Below are 18,054 nucleotides of genomic sequence, written 5' to 3' on the forward strand. Positions count from 1 at the left end.
GGTTTACTGCTTGCCACTAAAACAGACCTCAACAATCTCACTTTTGGGGTCTCACCTTCCGGTCCATCTGTTGCTGCTTCAGTTTCCTCTTCGCTGTCATCGCCTACCTCCAGGTCTCTTCTTCTCCCTGCCTCCACTGAATCCAAACGGGCAGTAAGAATTCTGACCTGCTCTCGTAGTCCTTCCTCCGCTATCCTTTGAGCACCTCTGCCACGACCTCGCCTTCCACTTTCCATGTCTTCAATCAATTTAACCTGCTCTGATACCACTTTGATGGGACCAACCCCACACTTTACAGTCTGTCATAATTAAAATGATTATGTGATGTTTTATGTTTGATTGAATGATTTGGTTGTGATTACACGTGGGAGGAATGCACCGTCAGATATTTTGGGTTTGTATTACGTGGCATTCAATTACACAATTATGAATGGGTACTTGCCTTGGACTTCATATTCCCTCTCCTTTCTATGCCTGAACCCTTCTCTCGTCGTTCATTTTGTTCATTTACTGTTGGCTTGCCGAGGGTTTGCTCTGTTGTGCTCTGTAAGTTTTGGTAAGTAGCTTTGCTGCGAGTCTTGGGCGTGCCTCTCGTTGTTTCCAGTACTAGCTCCTTGTCGTGTGCGTGGTTGCTCTTAAACCTTGGTTCGTTGGCAGTTGTGGTTTGCTCTCTAGCCGCCTAGGTAAGTGATACTTCTGTTGTGGCTTGTTTTCCCTCTACTGTTGGTTCAATAGGCCGTCGTATTTCAAGTTTTGTGCTAGTATTTCTCATTCTGGTTGGCAACTTAGTAATTGTCTTGTCTCCAGGCTCAACTCGATAGCATTCTTTCATCCTCGGCTTAAAGCACAGGTAGTCTTCCTTCTCTGTTTCAATTTGTGATTCTCTTTCCACAGCTTCTGACCTGGTTTGTTCCTTCATCACCACACTTAGTTGGAACTTTGGGTGGAATGTCTGTCTTCGGCTCTCACTGTAAATTCTCAAGTAAAGTGGATGCAATTTCCATTGGTTGTTCTCTCCAGGCTCTGTACTTTCACTTCAGCAACAATATATTTTCTAACACCTGTGTGTCATTCTTTGTGCAGGTATTGAGGGTTTGCGGGTGGAGGGTTTGGCGCTGTATGCCTCGGTCTTGTCCGGTAGGCTTTGCTTCTTTGTATTTTCTGCAGTCCTTGGTCTGGTTTCAATTTACGCTGTCTGGTCGTATGGCTCAACGCTTGTCAATTGACTCACGTTGTGAGTGATGCTCTATTGTTTTGAGGTCTGGACTTCCACTGTTTCGTTGACTGCCATCTTCTATATATGGATGCAATTTTCTTTCGAAACCCTCACCTAGGGTTTGTCATTCCAGGGTCTGCGTGTCTATAGCTGTGTATGAGTAGGTGTTTGAAACCCTCACCTAGGGTTTGTCGTCCACTGTTTGAGCGTTTACGGCTTTATTTTTTCAGTATTGCTATATAATTGTTATACACTGGACTTTGCCATTTCAAAAGAAAAATCCTTCAGGAAAATATAATAAGATTTGGTTTGGTTTACCTGAATGACGTTTTCTTTTGGTTCACTCTGAATTCATAGCCTGAACTACAGTTATGATTCTTCAATATGCTTGTGATGTGGTGTATGAACGTGCACGAATGCTGTAGATATGCTGGCAATTTTATATGACTGTCAATTTAAATGTATGGTGGAAACTTTCGTCCGGCCGTGGGTGCTTGGCCTGTACCGAAACTGTTTGTATCACTCTTGGTCTGTCTTCATTGTCTGCTTCAAATGAATTATAAACCCTCGTATTGTACCTGTTCTTCTGTCTCATTATGAGAATTGGTTCTTTCTCTTAGGAAACAAGAAAAAGGAATTAAACTCAATAATCTGTATACAGTAGGTTGTCCGTTCAGATATTTTTCAATTGGAAAACACGATAGAATACAATAGAACGCATAGATGGACAGAACTTAGTTTCTCTGTTATTTTTATTATTCGAGTGCGAGAGGTATGAACCCCTTACATGATTTGTCCTGTTACATTTATATGTTTCTTGTTCCAGTTAATGAAACTATACAATTACTTTTCAGTTATAGACTTTACAGTTACATGGTTATTAGTCATTCGTTCTATCCTTATGACAAGATTTTCCTTTTAGAAACATTTGTCTTTTTCTTTTTAAAATAATAGGACAATTATTAATCCATGACTTATTAGCAACAGACAAACAAATAAGCCTAACTGATCAAACTACCCTTGACTAATTTAGAAATTAAGATAAAAATAAAAATCCTACCTCCTATTCTATTAACTAACATAAAGACAAATAAAAAGTTAACTCAACTCTTCGACCTGGCAGAGACCGACACCCAGTCATGGTGCCTGAGCTGGATGCTCCTGCATCACAAACAACCAAACGATCTAATACTGAGGACCTGGAGCAAGATGTAAGCTTCCTTCCCCAGGATGAAATATCAGTCCTATGGTTAATATTGGTTGTACTTTCATGCCTTTGATAGCCTCCCCGACAAGGGCGCCAAAATGTTGGTGTCCAAGTATGAATCATGAAATTCACCCAAATCACATTTAATTGTCAACTTGGGGTTCTACTAGTTGTTTCAAGGTTATCGTGCACTGTATGTGTAGGCCACAGTGTCTCTACCCAACATTGAACATTAATTATAAAATCATCAATGTGTAACATAAAGCAATACTATAACAACAAATAAGAGTAACAAGAAGTAATAACTGTAAAACCAATAAGAATAACAACAATTAGGACTTACAAAAACACACTGATAAACATTCACAACAACCATAAACTCATGGAAATAAACCTAACACACATCTAATCCAGCAGCACATGGTCAAGAGAGTGGGTCGAACTCTCTTATCAGAGTTGTGACGAGATTACAAATCACGATATACTCAGAAGATCAAACTATCATTAATGAAAGAAATATTACAAATATGTTGTTAATGAAAGAAATATTACAAGTATGTTGTTACAGACTTAGAGTTAAAGTATTTCTCCTGTAACCTTAACAACTCTTAACAATGATAGCGTTCATAGCCCGCAACTCTACTTTATACCTTTTGTCAATAATATAGCTTCTAGAATTACGACATTGTCTACCTTTAATTACATGGTGGTTTTTAGAACGAAACATAATGTAAAATATAGCGTCGTTTCAATCGAGAGATTGGTTTACCGTTGCAGCCAATGTTCAAAGATAATGCTGCAAGCTTTGATGGTATCATCCAGTGAATCACGGTCGTGGTGATTCTCCCTTCAAATCTGCAAAAATAATCGAATTAGCAAGTTGTTTAGGTAATAATCCCCTATGACTGTGCATCATTGACCAATAATGACAAGATTTATATCTATGCATTTTAAGATATCAATTAACCAATGTTGGCGTGAAATGGGTAAAAAGAACAAGGTAAAGGGGTGAGTGAAAGTATGCAAATCTAGCCACCAACTGTGCTTATACCTGTTCGAGCTCTGCAACCTACTATGCACCAACTCTCGTCGAAGATCAAAGGAAACTACCGCCTACAGACAAGGTATCAAGAGACCCCATCATTTTTCCAATAATCGTCATACTGCTAGGGTTTCAACAATTCTTTATTTTAATCAATTGTGACTAGGTGTATACAGGTGAGTTTCCGATGCCGAATTCCACTTCTCTGCTGGAATGCTTAGCATCCATGGTCATTCATTGGTAGAAATCATGGTCTAGCTCGCATCCTTCTTATTTCGTGCAAATTAACATCTGCACATTCTTACTTTCTATGCATTGATATTGACAATACCCCATTGCTCGACCATTCACACGTTTCAAACTCAGCTTTTAAGAGTAACAGTTTAGTGGTGACCAAAATTCCCTCGCATTACAGACAAGGGTTTGGGTTATAATTTCAATACCTCTCTTTGTAAGTCACCTAATCTGCAATTTCTAATCAAACCCTACCTTTACGATGGTTTTACGGTTTTTAATGTCTAAATCTCGACGCAATGATGTAAGTTACCACAACGTCTGCTGCATGGACAAGGAGCCAAATACATAGATGACACTGTATCCTCCCATTTCCCAGGTGCTTTTTTTTATAGGTCTAGCTTCTCAGTGAACTATAGAATCAACATTTATGTTTTTGTTTTATTTTATTCCTATTCGGGGAAATAATGGCCAAAGGGCTTGTATCTGTTCGAACTGTGTTTGTAGTTTTGGCTTGACTCCAGAACTGAATTTACAATTTTATGTTAAGACCTGGATCATGAGAATAACTCGGCCAGGAGGGAATTACCCAAATTCAATACTTCTAAAATTAAAGTCTGGTTTAATTTTATATCGAAGGTCATGATAAATTTTACATATATTGGTTCATACAATAGTTTAGTTATTCTCATTGTGCATTGCATGTTTACTATTCAGAAAATTCCAGAACCTCGACCAGAATGAAGGTGTGTCTGTCTTAGAATTATTTGTGGTTAATCTCATATTTGCTGGCTATAGAGGAATAAACTAAATTCTGGTTTAATTTTATTAATGGGAAAAAGGGCTTGTTTTCCCACGGAGCCTCAAGCTTCCCACGGAAAAACTAACCCTCTATTTCCCCTTTCATACTTCTCCGGTAGAGTCCAGAACCAAAATTTATACGTACATGCAAAGGTTCGCAATTACAATTATAACCTTTGTTTCCTGGGATTTATTTCTTTCATTCTAACCACTCCACCTGGGTCTAAGTTCTTTCCTCACTTTCTTTATTTTAGTACCAAAAGCTAGGTCAATATGGAAGGTTGTGGTTGGTGTTTTGTTTAAAAGAAACGAAAATATATATCACCGTGGAAAGGAGTGTTTTCGTCACAATCTGCAAAATATACCAGGAGGATTAACCTCTTCTTCTTCTTTAAGAATAGTTATCTCCTACCTAGCATTTTCGGCCTAGAAATGACAGCCTTCAAAGATCTTCTTTCTTCACAAGTAAATAAAATAAACACACGGGCATTACCATCTTTCTTTACTAAAAATATCACAATGAGATTGCGAGTTACACAGGTAAAAAATAGTAACAGATTTCACAAATTAAGTAGCAATACTTATCTGTTTTTTTTATTAGTCTGTGAGTGAAATAAAATCAAGGTAAGAATTTTCTATCCTCCCAACCAACGAGACTGAGACTGACAATTACATTCATGTATCACCCCCGAGCTTCTTTAGTTTCCAGGGTAATGAAAACAACAACCTTGTTGTGACCTCAAATTCTCTTGGGGTTTCCATCGGCTACCACCAGCTCAAGAAGACCCCTTTGTAGTACAGCAGTTTCTTGGAAAATGTCCTGCCATAAGCATTCTTTTCTCTTTGCCACTCGTAAAAATAATAAAACTAAAGTGCATATTGTTAGTGGGAGCCATTCTAGAGAACAATTTCCATTCATTCAACTCCATAGTAAAATGCTAGTTTGTTTGATTATCGTCATCTTCGTTGTGTGTTTATTGGGATCGAGATCGAGTGCATGATCAACATATTGTGCATGATAAGAGTTCTTATGTTATCCTAATAACCCTCTTTATAGAGTCATTTGTATGCTTTGAAGGTAAGAAAGGGTCTATATAATAGAAGCTTACCCATACAAAAGTTCTGAAAGGAATTGAAATATTTCTCAAGAATTATATAAAAATGTAGCTAAGATTATGAAAATGTTGGAATGGTTTTTCATTACCACTTTTACATGACTAGTATTCTTCATGATTTTTTAGAGGTAAACGATGCAACTAAGATAGTTTTTCGACATAGGTATCAATAAAGAGGATACATAAAAGGAATGTTGCAAGTAAAATTATCGACATCTAAAATTTAAATTGATGAAAATGTAGCTAAATGTGACAAGGGGTAGCTTTTCCAACATATGGCAAGTTTTATGGGTACTTATGTCTTAGTTGACATTTCCTTCCACATGCATTTGTTGGTAGTTAGATGAAGTCAATTCTTTTGTATTTTTTGTCTGTATTGCTATGGTTAGTATATGGTGATAACCTTTAATCTTCCCTCTTTCCTAGAAGATTATTTTGCATTGTATTTCAACATTGCATGATGGAAGAGGATTAGATATAAATCCACATTTTCTCATCATATCTTAAGTATGCCATGATTTTTTATGTTTATTCAATCATCATTGCTTGTAAGCTCATTTATCACATGTTCATTATCATTATGAAGAGTTGAATCATAATGTATTTTCCATGGGAACTGATATAACTTATATTCAATACGTAGAACCTTTTAATAGAGGCATGACTTCTAACTACATTTTGGATGTCTCTATATCGATTGAGGAGTTGTTCATATCCATATGTGGGTTGAAGGAAATTATCTATGTTATGTCTAGTAAATAAGAATTTCCATTAATAGATTGATACATTTGTTACAAACACTGAATCTATGCACCATCTCTTGCTCAAAACCCAATTTATAGCTTCTGCCAAGTTAAATATTAACACAAACTAACCCCTCGTGGGAGTTCTAACCACTGGTAACTAGAGAAGGTCCTTCTCCCATATTGACTTAACCCATTCTTGAAGCTTTTTTATGGAGAAATCCCATCTATGAACTCGACCTACTAACACCCACTTGGTATTTTCCATAACTTCCTCAAATTGCATGTTTTCACCAAGAGCTAAGTTCTCTAAATCATATTTAACCTTGGTGCATTAAATTCCTTACACTTCTTTTCAGACCTCAACGTGGCCTTCGATCATTCTATAGGTGTTTCCCTGCTACAAAGTGTGCACTCCACTCCTTCTGATTGTGTTTACATAAAATTCCACCATAACACTTCCACAATTTGGGAATCCTTCAAAAAAGACCCATGCTTGCTCAATAGGGAAACCCCCACTGAAATCATCTACAACACTAGAGAGGTTACCAAGCCCTAGACCACTTGCCTCTATAGTGACTGAAAAACCCCCAAAAAATTGAGGCCCAATCCCAAAGTTTTCAAACCCAAGCCCTTATTAGCTCGATAGGGTAACCCCATAATAAGCCGCCCTTGCCTGTTGAGGACTATCAAACCCTAATCCACCTACAACCCGGCAACCCCCAAAAAACTATGATGGCACATCAATCCCACCCACTACTACTCCAACCTATTCTACATCATTAAGAAACCCTTGGAAGGAACTTAAAATCGAAGGTTCCAAGAGGAAAAATTGTGACTAATTAGAACTTATCGGCAAACCATGATCTTGAAACCCAAGCGATGACAACTCCTCCAGTGCTAAAAACAACTTGAAATTTTCCTCAGTCAATACCACTATAGAATGGGGAGGAAAACCTTCTGAGACAGTCAATATTGTTTCCAGTGTTGGAAGGGAAGAAAAATCCACAGGCCTGGAGATCCAGGTGTCACCCTAGGCTCTAGCTCGAGGAACTTAGGTGGCAACTTCGACCAGATGTAGATCTAAGATATATGAAACTACTTTGATTGTAATATACTACATTGAGTTAATCACTTGACAGTGTTCATGACAAAGTATTTTCCTTTGCTCTTTTACTTTTGGCTACTAATTGTTATATAATAAGTCATTGTAATGCATTTGTCTATTAATGTATCTAATATTGTAGCAAATTAATTTCTTTCGTAAGCTAAAACAAATCAACTCTATGTCTAATTTTTAGAGATATAAAATGATTTAAAATTAATCAAAACCTCTAAAATATTATTCCACCTTTACATATAAAACATATCATGATGAAACTTTACTTCTTCCTAAAAAAAATTAGGATAGTTCTTATTCAATTTCAACATAAAAAAGATATGTATACAAATCTTTCCTCCCTTAAAAATTCATTTATTCTTAAAATATGTTTTTGATGTAAGAGAGAGTTTTCACTTTATATATATATAATTTATATATTTTTGAAAATGTTCAATTTTTTTGTTACTATACCATAACAATTTTAAAAATATAATTTATATATATATGTATATACAACTTTTCCTATTTCACAACTTCATTAAAAAACCAAAAAGGAGAACATGTTGAATATTGGTTTGAAAGTCAAAAACTGTTCCATGAAAAACTTGAATATTAAATGTATAATAAAAAGGTACATAATGAGTGCAAAATTATTTAAAAACCAAATAGAAATGAGTGTATGGTGGGAAACTTCCATGTAATTGGTATAACATTTTTGATAACTTAGTGGAAAAAACTGCATGTTGATGGCAACAAAGTTTACAATTTAACTCTAGGAATAGTGAAGAATATGTTGACTATCGATTATTCAATAACTATTGGAAAGAGGTCTGTGATGGGAAACTCCCATCTTCTTTGGTAAAGAATATGTTGACTCTTGAACATAAAGTCAAAAATTAAAATATAATTATTTAATAAGTTTGTGGTGGAAGAAAACTATCTGAAGTGAAGTGACTATAATGTGGAACGTGTGGTAATTTTATGAAGAGAATAGAATAGGTTGACTATTGATTCTAAAGTCAAAAATTAAATTAAAGTTATTTGACAAGTATTGCGATGAGGTCTGTGGTGGAAAACCATATGACCTCTCTATAAATTTCGATTCTTTTTATATTAAAAACTTCTTGTTGAAAGTCAAAATAACTATAAAATAAAAAAATAATGATAATAATTTATTATTTTTAAAGATACAATGAAAATAGTGCGTTGTCTATCCCATCTAAATGTTTTTCTATCAATCCAATCTTGCTTTCCGTATTTTGTCCTTGCTGCTTTTGATTTTATTCCATCCTTGCTGCTTTTGCTTTTATTCCATCCTTGCTGGTGCTGACTTTATTTCCATCTTCTGCTGTTTACCGCCTGCAGATTTTATATTCTCATTCTGCCCAACCTGCTGCTATGCTTACAAGCAAGCCTGCAATGGATTTTGTGAACATAAGTGCGCGTGGTGCCCTAACAAGCAGGATCCTTATTCTTATCGAACAGATTGATAATGTTATTCAGTTGGATCACCATTGGAGGCTGGAAACTCAGTTAAATCAAATGAAGAAACTCTTATTCGATATCAGCAATCAATTCCAACATCATCAGCAAAGGGCGCCCGTGGAGACCGTGACTAATTGTTTGGAAAGGATGGAAGATAGAGTTAGACGGGCGAGACTTTTGATCCATCGCTCACAATGGCTGCACCAATGTTTCAGTGGCCTCTTTTCCAAGCCCAAACTCTCTGGGCAAATTTTTGACTGGAAGACAAATGTGAATAAGCTCTTTAAGGAGCTTCAAATAGGCTTGGCAGAGCTTCAAACGCATTTGGTAGAGACGGGGATTAAACATGGCGAGGAGGTCGTACAGCGTTGGTTAAGGGAAGCTCCCTATGTTCACATAATTGGAATCTGCGGCTGCGCCGGCGTTGGAAAAACTAGACTGCTGCAAAATGTCTACAACACGTACAAGGTTAGTGACGTCTTTGATGTTGTGATTTGGGTTACGGTCGGTCAATTGGGTACCCTAGAGTTGCAGGATTGTATTGCTCGAGCAATTAATTTAGATCTACGTGTTCACGATTCTAATAATGAAATGAGTAAGTATATGAGAAAGAGAAAACTGTCAAAGTATCTGAAGACAAAGAAATTTCTTCTGATTTTTGATGACTTGTGGAGTCCACTCGATCTTAACAAATTGGGGGTAGCATTTGACAATAACAGAGGAAGCAAACTCATATGCTCTACCCGCACTAGATATGTGATTGAAGCGATGGGGGCCAAAAACTGTATATGCATCCAACCCCTGACCCGCATGGAAGCTTGGCAGTTGTTTCACAGTGTAGCTTTCAAGGATGGCCATCTTCCACAGGATTTAGAGCATATTGCCAGAAAAGTTGCCGATGAGTGCAAAGGTTTACCGTTGGCCATAAATGTAACAGCTGCAACAATGAGGGGCAACAACTCTGTAAATAAGTGGAATCTTGCTTTAAGGCAAATGCAAACACCAATTGATCATATTTTTCCAACTTCTTGTATTCGCATGGATGCACACTTGTATCAGGTATTGAGATGGAATTATGAAAGATTACCCGATGCAAACTTCAAGAGTTGCTTCATGTATTGCGCCATGTTTCTTAGACATGAAGAAATTGAGGTGGACAAGATAGTGGGCATGTGGATCGGTGAAGGTCTTGTTAAGAGCATGGACACTGCCCACAGTTATATAAAGTTACTTGTAGATCGTTGTTTCTTCCAGGTAACGCACATTCCCAATGGAATACTTCTAGTGAAAACTCACAGTACTCTCCGTGATGTGGCAATTTATACTGGAAAGAGGGAAGAACATTGTCTCTTCATGGCCGGTCTAGGGCTTCAAAATTTCCCCATGGAGATTGCCATGAATGATTGGAAAAGAATATCATTCTACGGCAATAATTTTAAATCTTTGCCAGCAGAAGGATTGAAATGCAGAAATCTTGTTAGTTTAAATTTAGGGGCAAATAAAGAATTGGAAGAAGTCCCAATGTCTTTCTTAGATCACCTTCCTTCTATTAGGGTTTTAGATCTGTCAAGAACAAAAATAAAATTACTGCCAAAAACATTGTGGCAACTCAAACAACTTGAATATTTGGATGTAAGTTATACTCAAATTGAGGAGTTGTCCGAGGAGATAGGCCATCTATCTAAACTTCAGGTTTTAAATATGTCTGGTTGTTCCAAACTAAAATCATTACCTCCAGCTATAGGTTCTCTTTCGGAACTTCAATTTTTAAATGTATCTGGATGTTCCAGAGTGACATCAATACCATCTGAAATATTTGAGCTTAAAGAACTCAAGTATTTCAACATATCTCAATATAATTTTTCTTTATAAGATGATGTGCATTTTCAAAATGTAAAATTAATAAATAATATAAAATAATTATAATTTGAATTTTTTCTGTTATGAGAATTATCTTTATATTTTTATTATTTATTTTTTATTAATAAATTTTATTGTATAATATTATTTCCATTTTTACTAAACGATAACAAAAATATTATTATTAAAATATATATTTTTATATGGGAAAATGTAATATTGAAATTTTCTAGATAAGAAGGCTAAAGAGCTGATGAAAAGGATTGAGGTATAATAAGAATAATTTTGTAGTTTTTTTAATGTGTGAGTGAATATAGTTAAGTATATGTATGGGTAGATTTGACATATGATTTGAAATATGTTTATTGTAAATATGATTAAATTTATGTATTAGTAGATTTGATATATGATTTTGAAATATGTTTGTTTTCAGCATTGTAAAATTATTTATTATTTGTTTTTAATGATAATGAAAAATAATACATGAATTTTCGTTTTGTTATTTATGTATAAATTATATTGTTTATTTTTAAAGTTTAATTAGATTAGATTTGTGTTGGTAAATATTTTTTTAGTTAACATCAGAGTTATATATAAAACAAATATCTATATATACTTCATTAAAATCTGCGGGCAAATAAGAATATATATATATATATAATTTGAAACAAAAATATTTATTATTAATAATAATATTGTAATATTTATTATTAAGATTATTGTTGTTGACTAGTTAACTAAGACTAGTTATGAATGCATGAGTTTTTCACTTGTGCATGACTCATTCATTGAGGACTAACTCCATTGCGTGGCACATTAATTAAGGATATTTTTTATGGCTTAGTATAATTAATAGAGGAAATAGCTTTTTTTACTAAATTTCACCAATTATACAAATTAAATAATTTATACTAAATTTTTAAAAATCTTAAGATCAATTAGAATAATAATCATAAAATAAAATAAAAATAATCCTAAAATGAAATAAAAATGAAATGTTTGATGAAATAATTTTGAGGAAAAAAATATAATATTTTTGATGTATGTTGATGAACAACAAAGTTCTAAAATTATAAATTATTCTCATCATTTATAAAATAACTTTATGAAAAGTAAAAATGTGTTGACTGTAATAAAATATTATATGACTCTTTTCATAAATAACTTTATGAAAAGTAAAAGTGTGTTGACTGTAATAAAATATTATATGACTGTTTAAATGAAAAGAAGTACGAAGTATTATAAAACTATTAAATAACTACGGAAAAGAAAAGAATCAAATCATGTTGTGGATATTTATATGCTAGATTTATGAAAAGAAAAGAAATTTATGAAATATGTTGACTGTTGATTATAAAATCAAAAAGTAATGTATGATTATTTAATAATTATTGAAAAGAGGTTTATGGTGGGAACTGTATGAAATGAGTATAAAGAAGTGGAATCTTGCTTTAAGGCAAATGCAAACACCAATTGATCATCTTTTTCCAGTTTCTTGTATGCGTATGGATGCACAATTGTATGAGGTATTGAGATTTATTATATTAGTTTAATGTTTATAATATTATTAAATAATTATAAAAAATAAAATAATAAAATAGAGTTGTTTTAATATTATTTTTTGGGAATTTTTATTGTGAGGTTTTTGGATATAATTTTTCTAAAATCTGAATGGAATTTATTGAAATCACAAGTTTGATAGGTAACCCTTACATAATCTAAGTCTAAGTGTCTTTAAAGTCTTTAAGGATGTTAAATCCATATATAGAGTCAAAAAAATCAATTTAAATAATACAAATCAAGATTTCACCTTAAAATTATAAAACTTTTTTATAATTTATTATAATTAAAATATCATACTTTTATAAAAAATAATATCCAAAATTTTCAAATATTTATATATAACTAAATAAAGACCTAATGAAAAAGTTAATGTCATAAATGAATATAGTTAAGTGCATATATGGGCAGATTTAAAATATGTTTATTCTAAAACTATTGAAAACGAATATGATTAAATGTATTTATGAGTGGATTAGATATTTGATTTTAAAATATGTTTGTTTTGAGCTTTGTAAAATTATTTATAATGTTTTTTTTAATGATAATGAAAAATGATATTTGAATTTTTATTACTTAGGCATATAAAGTATGTTGATAGGTTAGATTTGTGTTAAAAAATAGTTTTTTGTGATTATTAGTTTTAGATATATATAATGTTATTGCAATATTATAATATGCAGTAGATGTTTATGTAAAACATTTTGATGAGAGAAGAATTATATTTTGTCAAAGTAACAAAGTATGTAATATTTTTTTATTTTTTTTAAAGTAAGATAGAGATTGCCTTTTTATTTTACATGGTATTAATTTTGTTAAAGAACATTCATGATATCAATATTTGTGTTGGTTATTTGTATATAATTAGTGACCATTTAGTTTTTAGTGGAATTTTTCTCTTCTTTCTATGTTTTATGGGTAGAAATGATATTTTTTTTGTCTCACGGAGAATTAATGTATGTATCAAACACCATAACAACATATGTTAGGAAGTTGGTGGGTGTAATTTAGATATTTATGAGCTCAATGTGACCTTTTCTTGAACTCCTTTTAATGTATGTATCTAACACCACAAAAACACATGTTGGGCAATCTATATATTTATGAACTTAGTGTGACCCTTCCTAGAGCTTTACCAATCCTTCATTGACCCACAAATTGCATGAAAACCTTAGTTGTTGTCCTACATAGATTAATATTTGGTGTTCTAGCCAATGGCCATCATCGTATGGTTCTCCATAACTAAAGAATTCAACAATTCTTTGTATGATTGACATCTTTAATGCTTTTTTGAGCATATTGTGAAAAGGTATATTGATTTATGGAAGCATTTTCTTTCTATTATAAACAATAATGTATATTTCTAAGACTAAAGGAGCTCTCAATCTTGTATTGGAGTTGTGATCAAGTGATGTTTGTCAATAGTTGTTAGAAACAATGTTGGGTTACATAATTACCATGTCATGAAGATTGTTTACAAGTTCACAACTATGATGAAGGTTGTCTAAAAACCCTACAAAAGTAGTCATTATGTACAAGATTTGTCCATAAATGGTGGCAGTTGGCCTAGGTCACCAACAATAATTATAGATTAATGGTTGAACCATGCAAGTAGTGCTCAATTTACAGAAAATGTTTATGTCCTATAAAAATTTTCTCATCAACGAGAATGAAATGGTTATGTTTCAACTCATCATGGAAATTTGTGAAAGAATGTACTTGTGAAAGATGTATATCTTATATAGGAATATTAAGGAATGTGTTTAGAGTGATTACATGTATGTTAGAAGTTGCAATGCTTGTGAGCATAAGATATAGTGCTGGGATATATCCATAGGGTGCTTGAGTAGACAATGTGACTTGAAAGCAACATATAAGGTAGGATCCCAAATTATGTTGATTGCTCCTTTGATGAACATCATTAAGGCCCATTTTTTATCCTTATTGGGAATGTTGTATCATTTGGTTATCTAGCATTGAATGTGTGACAATGTATTTGTAGATGCAACAAATGTTCGTTATTTTACATGGTTTCTCCACGTGACCTTTTGATATTATATGAAATTTGGTTCTATAAATAGGGTTTACTTTGGTACTTTGGGTTGGTCCCATGTATGGGTGATGTGAATGTCATAAATACCAAGCATCTCAACCTCAGTAAAGTGCATATTGTTAGTGAGATCCATTCTAGATAAAAAATTCCATTCATTCAACTCCATATTAAAATGTTTGTTTGTTTGATTATCATCATCTTCATCTATCATTGTGTGTTTATTGGGATCGAGTGCATGATCAACATATTGTGCCTAATAAGAGTTCTTATCTTCTCCCAATATCCAACCATGGGCTCATAAGAGAGTCATTTGTATGTTTTGAAGGTAAGAAAGGATCTATATAATGGAAGCTTACCCATACAAAAGTTCTGAAAGGAATTGAAATATTTCTCAAGAATTATATAAAAGTGTAGCTAAGATTAGGAAAAATGTTGGGATGGTTTTTCATTACCACTTTTACATGACTAGTATTCTTCATGATTTTTAGAGGTAAACGATTCAACTAAGATAGTTGTTTGACATAGGTATCAACAAAGAGGATACATAAAAATAATGTTGCAAGTAAAAGTATCGACACCTAAAATTTAAATTGATGAAAATGTAGCTACATGTGACAAGGGGTAGATTTTCCAATATATGGCGGGTTTTCTAGGTACCTATGTCTTAGTTGACATTTCCTTCCACATGTATTTGTTGGTAGTTAGATGAAGTTAATTCTTTTGTATTTTTTATCTCTATTGTTATGGTTAGGGTATGGTGATAACCTTTAATCTTCCCTCTTTCTTAGAAGATTATTTTGGATTGTATTTCAACATTACATGATGGAAGAGGATTTCATAGAAATCCACATTTTCTCATCATATCTTAAGTATGTCATGATTTTTTCTTTTATGTTTATTCAATCATCATTGCTTGTAAGCTCATTTATCACATATTCATTATCATTATGAAGAGTTGATTCATAATGTGTTTTCCATGGGAATTGATATAACTTATATTCAATACATAGAACTTTTCGACAGAGGCATGACTTTTAACTACATTTTGGATGTCTCTATATTGATTGAAGAGTTGTTCATATCCATATGTGGGTGAAAGGAAATTATCTATGTTGTATCTAGTGAATAAGAATTTCCCTTGATAGATTGATGCATTTGTTACAAGTGTGAGATCATTTGTTACACCATGTCTTGCTCAAAAACCAATTAATAGCTTCTGTCAAGTTAAATATTAAAACAAACTAGCCCCTCATGGGAGTTCTAATCACTGGTAACTAGAGAAGGTCCTTCTCCCATATTGACTTAACCCATTCTTGAAGCATTTTTTATAGAGAATTCCCATCCACGAACTCGACCTACTAACACCCACTTATAATTATCCATAACTTCCTCAAACTGCATGTCTTCACCAAGAGCTAAGTTCTCTAAATCATATTTAACCTTGGTGCATTAACTTTCTTACACTTCTTTTCAGACTTCAACGTGACCTTCGGTCATTCTATAGGTCTTTCCCCGCTACAAAGTGTGCACCCCAGTCCTTCTGATTGTGTTTACATAAAAGCCCACCACAACACTTCCACAATTTGGTAGTCCTTAAGAAAAGACCATTTCTTTCTCAATAAACTCCCACTGAAATCCTCTACCACACTCTAGAGGTTACCAAACCCTAGACCACATGCCTCACTGGTGACTAAACCCCCCCCCAAAAAAAAAAAAAATTGAGGCCCAATTCCAAAGTTTTCCATCCTAAGCCCTTACCGGCTCGATAGGGTAACCAGATAATAAGCTGCCCTTGCTTGTTGAGGGCTGTCAAAACCTAATCCACCTACAACCAGGTAACCCCCAAAAAACTGTGATGGCACATCAATCCCACCCACTGCTACTCCGACCTATTCCACATCATTGGGAAACCCTTGGAAGGAACTTAAAATTAGAGGTTCCAAGAAGAAAAATTGTGACTAATTAGAACTTATTAGAAAACCATGATCTTGTAACCTAAACGATGGCAACTCTTCGAGCACTAAAAACAACCCGAAATTTGCATTAGGCAATACCACTATAGAATGGGGAAGAAAACCTTCTGAGACAATCGATATTGTTTCCAATGTTGGAAGGGAAGAAAAAATCCATGGGCCTAGAGATCCAGGTGTCACGCTAGGCTCTAGCTCGAGGATCTGAGGTGGCAACTTCGACTAGATGTAGATCTAAGATATATGAAGCTACCTCAATTGTAATATACTACTTTGAATCAACCGCTTGACAATGTTCATGACAAAGTATTTTCCTTTTCTCTTTTACTTTTGGCTACTAATTATTATATAACAAACCACGGTAATTTATTTGTCTATTAATGTATCTAATATTATAGCAATTTAACTTCTTTCATAAGCTAAAACAAATCAATTCTATATCTAATTTTTAGAGATATAAAATGATTTAAAATTAATCAAAACCTCTAAAATATTATTCCATCTTTACATATAAAACAAATTAAAATTAAACTTTACTTCTTTCTTAAAAAATTAGATAATTCTTACTAAATTTGAACATAAAGAAAATATATATACAAGTCCTCCCCATAAAATTCAGTTATTCTTAAAATATGTTTTTTTGCGTAAGAAAGAGTTTTTTTATATTCATTGTATTAAAATATATATATGAATTTGAATATGCCATTTCCAAACTTACAAATTAATTTATTATAAATTCTTATTTAAAAAATAAAACAACAATTAAAAAAATTTATTTAGGTATATATATATATATGAAAATGTTTAATTTTTAATTTTTATTATATTATAATAATTTTTAAAATATAGTTTTTTGTTTCAATAAATTATAATTATATATATATAGATATAACTAACTAACTTTTCCTATTTCACAACTTCATTGAAAAACAAGAACAGAACATGTTGAATATTGGTTGGAAAGTCAAAAACTGTTCCATGAAAAACTTGAATATTAAAGGTATAATCAAAAAGTATATAACGAGTGCAAAATTATTTAAAAACCATGTAGAAATGAGTGTATGGTGGGAAACTTCCACGCAAGTGATATAACATCTTTGATAACTTAGTGGAAAAACTGCATGGTTATACTTTAACTTTACGAATAGAGAAGAATATGTTGACTGTTGATTCCAAAGTCAAAAAGTAATATAAAATTATTTAATAACAATGGAAAAGAGGTCTGTGGTGAGAAACTTCAAAATTGCCCATGAAGATCGCCATTGGAAAAGAATATCATTTTACGGCAATAATATTAAATTTTTACCAGCAGAAGGATTGAAATGCAGAAATCTTGTGAGTTTAAATTTAGGTGCAAATAAAGAATTGTAAGAAGTCCCAATGTCTTTCTTAGACCACCTTCCTTCTATGAGGGTTTTAGATATGTCAAGAACAAAAATAAAATCACTGCCAATAACATTGTGGCAACACAAACAACTTGAGTATTTGGATGTAAGTTATACTCGAATTGCGGAGTTGTCCGAGGAAATAGGCCATCTTTCTAAACTTCAGGTTTTAAATATGTCTGGTTGTTCCAAACTAAAATCATTACCTCGAACTATAGGTTATCTTTCCGGACTTCAATTTTTAAATGTATCTGGACGTTGCAGAGTAACTTCAATACCAT

General features: G+C 33.1%; 1 protein-coding gene across 1 annotated transcript; it reads left to right on the forward strand.

The window, feature by feature from the left end:
- Nucleotides 1-948: 948 nt before the first annotated feature.
- On the forward strand, nt 949-10,817 carry LOC149177710 (putative disease resistance protein At4g10780). Its single transcript, XM_089421852.1, has 3 exons — nt 949-970; nt 1,084-1,178; nt 8,826-10,817. Exons 1-3 carry the CDS (start codon nt 949-951, stop codon nt 10,815-10,817), a joined length of 2,109 nt encoding a protein of 702 aa, XP_089277978.1.
- The last annotated feature ends 7,237 nt before the right edge of the window (nt 10,818-18,054 follow it).

This window comes from Pinus tabuliformis, chromosome 4_1 (genome assembly GCF_031772625.1).
Source record: "Pinus tabuliformis cultivar Carrire ecotype Pingquan chromosome 4_1, CPIR1, whole genome shotgun sequence".
Taxonomy (NCBI): Eukaryota; Viridiplantae; Streptophyta; class Pinopsida; order Pinales; family Pinaceae; genus Pinus; species Pinus tabuliformis.

Excerpts from the sequence above, each read along its gene's own strand:
- LOC149177710 (XM_089421852.1), top strand. The coding sequence starts at position 949 with ATGTCTGTCTTCGGCTCTCACT. Across the intron at positions 971-1,083 it reads GTCTGTCTTCGGCTCTCACT|GTATTGAGGGTTTGCGGGTG; the intron begins GTAAATTCTCAA and ends TTCTTTGTGCAG. Across the intron at positions 1,179-8,825 it reads TTTCTGCAGTCCTTGGTCTG|ATTTTATATTCTCATTCTGC; the intron begins GTTTCAATTTAC and ends TACCGCCTGCAG.